The following is an 8,536-nucleotide window of genomic DNA, read 5'->3' as shown; positions in this document are numbered from 1 at the left end:
TCTTTTTTTTTTTTAATTTATTTTTGGCTGTGTTGGGTCTTCGTTGTTGTGCGCGGGCTTTCTCTAGCTGTGGCGAGCGGGGGTTACTCTTCGTTGTGGTGTGCAGGCTTCTCATTGCGGTGGCTTCTCTTGTTGCAGAGCACGGCCTCTAGGCATGCAGGCTTCCTGTGGGTTTATGCTTTTTAAAAATTCCCTATATTGTCTTTTTAGTAGGGTACAAAACTAAACGTTTAACTCTCTATCCTTCTAAAGGGAAAGAACCCTTTTGTTTACATAACTCTGCCACATTTAGCCAATTCTCACTTTTGTACATTTGCATTTTTTCTAATTTTCAGTTATGGTAAATAATACGTGAAAATCTTTATCCAGGTATCTGTTCACTCTTTGGGATTAATTTTATCAGTGCAATTACTAGGTCAAACAATATATACATTTAAAATTTTGAGAAATCCTGTCAAGAAGCCTTCCAGAAAAGTTGTATAAGAACGCTTGTTCTAATGTATGGACACCAAGGGGGGAAAGCGGGGAGGGAGGTGGGGGTAGGGGGTGGTGGTGTGGTGGTGGGATGAACTGGGAGATTGGGATTGACATATATACACTAAAATGTATAAAATAGATAACTAATAAGAACCTGCTGTATAAAAATAAATAAAATTTAAAAAAAGAAAAATAATTTATGTATATATAAACTGAAAGGATGGGTAATACTAATAATCAGTTTTATTGGTAAATAGCAATGAATAAAATGATATCACCATCAAAAAAAAAAAGGAATGCTTGTTCTGTTCTATGTAACAATGTACATGCTCTTATCTATAATGGGCAATATCAATTTTTAAGCATTATCAGTCTAAGACATAAAAGTAATCTGTTGTCTTAATTTGTATTTCTTTACTATTGAATTAATTTCCATGTTTATGAACATGTGAACTTTTTTGGAGAGCACTATGATTTAAATGGAATGATAAACTTTTCAAATGAATCTCATAAGAAAATTGACAGAATAATTTTGGCTAAAACACTCTATTTCGAGGAAGTAAGTTTCAGTACACTCTGGCTAGGGGTATTCATTTAGTCTCCTATTAATAGCTGAAGATTTAAAAATTCTCCATTTCAGTTATCTGTCAATCCTTCTGCAATGCTATATTTTCTTCAATTTTGGTGAAGCATACATTTGGATCCCAAGAGATAGGAAATTCATGTGGAGCAAGAGGTAAGGTGGAACTCTCATGAAGTGATTAAAAACTTGGATTTTTAAAGTAAAAATGGCCATAAAATGAAAAGAAAAACTTGAAGTTAAAGAACCAGTTAAACTTGACAATGAAGATATACAGAGAACATCAATAATTCTTGATGAAATGTGATTTAGGAGAAAGTCAGGAGCTTCAACAAATATTTCTGTAGCGATGAACTTGAAAATTTACAGTAATATAAATAATGTCAAGAGCCAACAATCCAATGTTAATCAAACTATGAACTGGTGCATACCCTCTTACAAAAGTTACTGCTCAAGAAACACATTTTTCTAGTAGATTTCTTATTACAGTCTAAACTTCAAAAATCAGAATTGAAAGAATCTTGACATACACGTTCCAAAGGTACTTGGTGGTCTGCCTTTTAATTTTCTTTAATGATGCTTTTAACAAGCGGATATTTTGAATTTTACAGAAGTCTTAAAAAAAAAAACACAGCGATTTGTGTAGCCAAAGAAATCTTGCCTACCCCAAGGACACAAAGACACGTAAAAACATTTTAAAAATTCACCTATTTATACAACTGGCTCTGTTCTCTTAGTGAAGCTTATGTATATACTACTCTATTGGGCATTATGTATTGCTGTACTTTCAAAATTATTGAAATCTGAATTTTTAACTTTTCCCCAATATACAATATTATGAACACCATGAACAGAGTGTTGTGTCTTCAGTTTCTTATAATCTCTCACAGTATCTAATAGAGTGTCTTGATTATGGTAAGTACCTAAGTATTTTGTGGAGAAAATATAAGTAAGGAGTTGAAGGTTATAAAAATTTAGAACAGGGGATATGTTGAACATTAAGATAAGAGAAGCTTTTCAAAGAAGACTGCTAAATAATTTAAAGGTTGCTTTCAAAAGCTTGTCATGTTTTCTTAAATTTACTGAATTTCACTTTGGGAAAATGTATCAAAAAAAAATATTTTTTTAAAAAAGTATTCTGAAGGAACTGACAAAAAGAAAAAAAACCTCAGTGGTTTCACCCAGAATTCATCATCTGAAAGAAAACTGCTACCATAAATTCATTATAATGAATTCATTTTGTGGCACAGCAACAAAACTGAATGTATTATCTGAGAGTCCAAGTAAAAGACTATGCAATAGCCAAAATCTCAGCTGTTCTTCAAAAGGGTATTTGCACCTGGACAAATCTTAAAACTCATATTGTTAAATTCTTCTTTTACCAGCTCACCCTTTCATCTTCACTCTCACTGAATAGCAAGTGACTATAGCCCCTATCTTCCTTCTCTTAGCAATAAATCTCACAATTATTCATTTAGTCAGTATCCTTTCTTTTTTAAAGTGTCTTGTTCATTTTATTTTGTTCAATATTACTTGGATTCATCATGTATCTTTAACATATTATTTGTTTCTTTTTATTTTTATACAGTTTGTAGCAGGTGCAGAAGAAATGTAATTTATTTTATATACACTGTACGGTACTGCTTACTGCACAAAAATATAACCACTAATGAATCTTTAATTATTAAATACTAAGAAATACATGACATTGTTGTATGGATACAGGAAAAGTGTTTTACTGATATCTGGAAGAGTTGGTTAGTTATTAGATGGTTAGGAATGTTTTATTACTTTTACCATCTAAATAACGCAATTTTAATATATGTAAATCAAATCATCATATTGTATGCCTTAAACTTATACAGTGAGAGATATCAATTATTTTTCAATAAAACTGGAAAAAACCCCACAATTTTGACCTTGAAAATTCACTAACACAGTTTCAGGAACAGATTACATTTGGCTAATGAAGGAAATTTATATTTTAATTATTATTTTAAATCATTTTATACATCTGTTAGTAATGGTTTTGAAATGAAACAAGAATATCATCAGTTTTAACTATGAATATACGTACTACACACACACAAACACACACACACCCTTACCCATACCTGAAGTCCCAGGAGTTCATCAATTGAAGTCTCTGGTTCACTAGGGTTGCTATCTGTTTGCTTAGGTACTTGAGCAATATTGTTGTCACTGTAATACAGAAAGGAAAATTTTTAGCATAGTTCTCAATTAGGCAAAAACAATTAGGTATTTTAAACACAAACAGCTTACCTAGTCAAAAATTTATTAATGTTTTCTGCAAGCTTTTCTTGAAGAGATTTGTTGCTTAATATTTTTTCTCGAGCATTTTCAATAACCATTTGCTGGAAAACAAAGTCAATATTAGCAAAAACACAGGATAGAGTATTATGTTATTTATTCAAAAAGAATCAATGGAAGCTGGATAGTTTTAATAAATCTAGGTGGAAACTCAAAAAGTTATGGTGGCTCCCTCGATATTAACACCTGACTAGTATACGTTAACCACTTACAAGTGTTTTCACAGATCCTTCACCAACTCTTTCTTCACTGACTACAGAATACAGTTCCAAACTCTTTAGCTTTTCATACAAGATTTTTAATAACCTGTCTCTATTCTAGGAAAAATGCCCTATTATATTGCATAATCCAGCAACAATGATGTATTTACAGTTTCGTAAACACACTTCTGTTTCTTACCCAGTGCATTCGCACATGTTATCTATTCTGACTGGATTGTCTGCTACTGTTAAATTTCACTACAGTCTATCCCAGGGCAATTCTACTGCAGTCTTTTTTCTGGCCATGCTGCGCGGCTTGCAAGATCTTAGTTCCCCAACTAGGGATTGAACCCCTACAGTGGAAGCAGAGTCCTAACCACTGGACTGCCAGGGAACTCCCGCTACTGAAGTCTTATAGAAATACTGTATTTTACACACACACACAAACACACACATAATCTAAATATACATATATATATATTTGTGTATATATCAATAGTTATAAACTCAGAAATATCTTAAGTTACAAAGTTTGGGAAGGTCACTTACTTTTTCTACTGCAAATGTATTTGGATCCTGGAAATTCCGTATTGTTGAATGAGGCCCAGACAAAGTGATAGTTTTCCTTTGAGATTCACTGAAACACATTTTAAAAGCTTGTCTTTTAACTAGTATGAATAACCAATTCAAAGATAATTACATGTAAAGACAAATCTTACGATCATGGTGGAAAAGATATTTTCTCTATTTGTGGTAGGAACAAAGGGCAGTTGAGCTGAAAAGCATTAACAGACTTGAATTAAGAAATGAATTTGAGGCTTAGCTTTATTACTTATTACTTAGCTCTATGGTCTGTAGCAAGGTACCCTCTGACCCACTCTATAATGGGATAAAACCAACTGCATTATTGGGTTTATGAAAGAATTCAATAAAAATAAAGTATATGTAAAGACTTTATATAAAGGTCAAGGTTCTTATAATGTTAGATACTATTACAGTAGTTCTATTGTTTTAGGTGGTTAAGTGAGAAACCTTGCCATAAAGGAGGATGAGGTCAACCTTGAATGAGAGACAATCAACAGTAAAAATTCCAACAAAAATACCCATGGCACGGCAGTTGAGAAAACAGAAAAAACATTTTAAACTATTATCTCTTTTCTGAAATATCCTTCAAACAAAGACACATGGGCTAAATAGGACAGAAAGAAACTTTTCTCAGAGAATGTCCCTGAGAAGAGTTTTTAACTATCGATTTAGAACTTTAAATATGTTTGCAGACCTTAAAACATGCAGATATTATTTATATTTGTTTAAAAGAATGCTTATTTCAAAAAATCTGAGTTAACATCAATTTTAAGATATACCTTTCTATACCACTAAGAAAAAAGATATTTCTAATGAAACAGTGAATAGGTCAGTGATTACAAAACACAACCTGTTTTCAGGGAGGATAGAATGTGAAAAAAAAAAAAGTGTTTTGAAATGGATATAAAAGTAAATAGTCTCAAGTACTTAATGCAATCTTGTTACCTTATTCACAGTGTAAATATCCTGGTGTAATTTTTTTTTTTTGGAAGGTTATTGGAAACTTGTCCTTTTAAAAGGCATTTACCTTTTGCGTCTACCAGGAGACATTAAACTGGCATGAGTTTTCCTTTCCTGAGGACCAGGAATGATATTTAAAGCCTCTCCAGCTGTATTTCAAGAGAACAAAGCAGTAAGTCAAGGAAACTGACTAGTTTTCTATACTTGAATTAATGAAATAAATAGCACTACAAAGTGATTATTATTTTATATTAAATTCAGTTAGTATACACTGAGTGCCTACTCTGTGCAAGGCACAGTAGAAGATATTAAGATATATAAAACATAGTCTCTGTGACTTTACGTTTTTTTTTTTTTTTTTTTTGCAGTATGCAGGCCTCTCACTGTTGTGGCCTCTCCCATTGCGGAGCACGGGCTCCAGACGCGCAGGCTCAGAGGCCATGGCTCATGGGTCTAGCCCCTCCGCGGCATGTGGGATCTTCCCAGACCGGGGCACGAACCCGTGTCCCCTGCATCGGCAGGCGGACTCTCAACCACTGCGCCACCAGGGAAGCCCCAGGTTTTATGATAAAATACAAAGTACAGTATACAGAATAGTCTCAACAAAAAATATGGCAGAACAGAATAATTATAAGAAGTATAAACTAAGTGTACTGGGTAAGTGTTTTTACCCAGAGGTGTTAAAGAGGTTGGAGAAAAGATGGAAATAAGGGAGAACATAGTGGATGTCAATACATTTTACCTGTGCAGAAGAGAAAAGAGACTGGTCTAAGAACTGAGAGGTGGCACCTCAGTTCTAACCCCAACTCTGTTATTAACTAGGCTTTTGCCCCTTAATATCATGTGTTTATAATAATTTCAAGTATATAAGAAGCAAGAAGTTTCAGATGATCTCTAAGTTTATCCCTAGCTCTAAGATTCAGCCAGGAATATGCAGGATTTTCAACAGGTAGAGATGGAAAAACATTCCTCATTCCAGCAGGACAGACTACCATGAACAAAGATAAGAAGGTGGTGAAATATAATGTGCATTCCTTTTAAAATCAGATAACAGGGTCTTTTCTATTAATGAAGAGAATTGAGAACTAGAACAGTGTTCAAGCTTGGACTTCAGTTAGAACAGACATAAGAAGAATCCTAGATTAAAATGTCTCAGATTTAATAATATGCATATTTAATGGCAGATTTACCTAACGTCTATTCTACTTCTAGCCTCTTATCTACTTTTTGCTATAATTTTATACCATGAATATAAAGACATTAGCACATCATCTCATTTATACAGTTCGATTAAAAACAAAATTTAAGAGTGCAAAATGTAAACTTACGGGTCATAGTGTCTTGTGACTGTGAATGGTTGACCACTACAAAATTTGACCTCAAAGGAGTTGAAATCTGGCCAGTTGGCCGAATAACTTGTGTAGCTGTCAAAGGAGAATTAGTAAATTGCCCTGAAAGATACGGTAAAGTCAGCAACTCTGAACTGACAGGAGCTGCTTGAGATGCAAGCCTTCTCTGCCGTTTGATTTCTGCAATTCCACTTCTTGTTCGGGCTGAAACACATGAGCATTTTAAAAAATTAACTCAATGTCAGAGTAGTTTGGGAATTTTAAGAAGTTTACATGATATGCATTCTACTACATATTTAACATGGTGGATCTACGGACTGAAAAACAGCCCTTAAAAATATCAACTAAGTTTACGTGATAATTTCAAAAGAAACAAACTAAAATTGAGTACATTCAAACTTTAAAAATCCAAGAATACATTTCTTCTGTAATAATTCACACTGATAACATCTCCACAAATTAGGAAACAGACTTATGGAATGAGAATTAAAAGATGTGAATAAATGAGAGCCAATGAGAAAAATAAGGAATATTTAAAATGCATATTTTTACAATAAGTGAAAATATTATTTCCTAATATGATAACAGTACTTAGAAAAGCAGTAGTTTAAACAAAATATAAACTTAGCATACATGTATTGTTAACTAAAATGTTCATCTGACAGTAAGTTTGAGTTTAAAGTAATTCTGAACATTATTTATAGTTTAAAGTTGAATACCAACCTCTCTGATTGGCAGCAAAGCCTGGGGAACTTTGCATGCTCCTAATAAACAAAAGTAGTTTGACATTAAAAAACTTCTGTTGCCAAATACATTCTGATTTAGTTACAGTCAGACCTGAAGTAAATTATGAGTTAAAAGGCAAGAAATCTCTCTCAGACAAAAAAGATAAAGCACTTTTTCTAGGTAACCAAATCTTATTTGCTTTAGGAGAAAAACAGTGGCATATAAACATACACACACATATAGTTTTAATAATCAAGTTTCTATCCAATGCAATAAGCATTACAGAGCCTTGACATCCCACTATGAGTACAATTTGACTTGAATTTAGGAACTCAATATAAGAAAGCTATATATAATATTTTACAATTATCAATTATCTTTTATAACTATAGAGATGCCTTCCCAGAGAAATTCTGATTTTACATATAACTCCATACATAAATACTTCAGAATCCAAGTTGATTTCAAAGGAGATCCTGCTTTCATCAAATTTATGACTATGACATTACTTCATGGAAGCTCTAAAGAAGGAACAAAGCAAACAGATAAGAAAATTCACAACACAAGCTGATTCTCCTTTTACTATGAACTGAAGTTACCCATGTATTGATATTTTGTAAACAGTCAGACACTGTGCCATTGTCCTCAAAAATCTGTCAAATAAATCTCTACCAACAAGAGCCACAAAACTTACCGAATCGAATAAGCACTTTTTTTTTTTTTTTGGCCACACCCCCTGGCATGCGGGACCTTAGTTCCCAGACCAGGGATTGAACCGACATCCCCTGCATTGGAAGGCAGAGTCTTAACCACTGGACCGCCGGGGAAGTCCTGAATAAGCAGTTTTAATAGCACACGAACCAATCTTGGAGAACACCTGGCTAAGAGCCTTTTTTTTAACGTAATACCTTGTCAATAAAATGTTGCAGTAACTTATAAATATTCATAGGTGTTAATTAAACTGTGAATGTTTTTGAGGATGTTTGCAAGGGGAGGAAAGATGAGGGTCAGGAAAGGGGAATAAGAGTAAGACTATTGGGCCTTCCCTGGTGGCACAGTGGTTAGGAATCTGCCTGCCAATGCAGGGGACACAGGTTAGATCCTTGGTCCGGGAAGATCCCACATGCCACGGAGCAACTAAGCCCGTGTGCCACAACGAAGCCCACAAGCCCTAGAGCCCGCACACTGCAACTACTGAGCCGGCGTGCTGCAACTACAGAAGCCCATGCTCCTAGAGCCGGTCCTCCGCAACAAGAGAAGTCACCTCTGGATGGACCTAGAGTCTGTCATACAGAGTGAAGTAAGTCAGAAAGAGAAAAACAAATACC

At 34.1% G+C, this 8,536-nt stretch overlaps 1 protein-coding gene across 4 annotated transcripts in view; it reads right to left on the bottom strand.

Moving 5' to 3' along the window:
• Window positions 1-8,536, bottom strand: part of NPAT (nuclear protein, coactivator of histone transcription) — a 62,288-nt gene that overhangs the window by 16,137 nt on the left and 37,615 nt on the right. For 2 of the 4 annotated variants that reach the window (XM_007110692.4, XM_007110691.4), the window contains exons 5-10: window positions 7,206-7,246; window positions 6,462-6,686; window positions 5,201-5,282; window positions 4,138-4,225; window positions 3,341-3,432; window positions 3,172-3,259 (exon numbers count right to left, since the gene is read on the bottom strand). In XM_007110692.4, the coding sequence (XP_007110754.2) occupies window positions 3,172-3,259; window positions 3,341-3,432; window positions 4,138-4,225; window positions 5,201-5,282; window positions 6,462-6,686; window positions 7,206-7,246 (616 nt within the window). Of the gene's footprint in view, window positions 1-3,165; window positions 3,260-3,340; window positions 3,433-4,137; window positions 4,226-5,200; window positions 5,283-6,461; window positions 6,687-7,205; window positions 7,247-7,645; window positions 8,523-8,536 lie in introns of those variants that run through there. The other 2 variants (XM_028501024.2, XM_028501023.2) reach the window with 2 other exon arrangements.

This window comes from Physeter macrocephalus, chromosome 16 (assembly GCF_002837175.3).
Source record: "Physeter macrocephalus isolate SW-GA chromosome 16, ASM283717v5, whole genome shotgun sequence".
NCBI classification, from domain to species: Eukaryota; Metazoa; Chordata; class Mammalia; order Artiodactyla; family Physeteridae; genus Physeter; species Physeter macrocephalus.
This window is presented reverse-complemented; position numbering and strand designations above follow the sequence as displayed.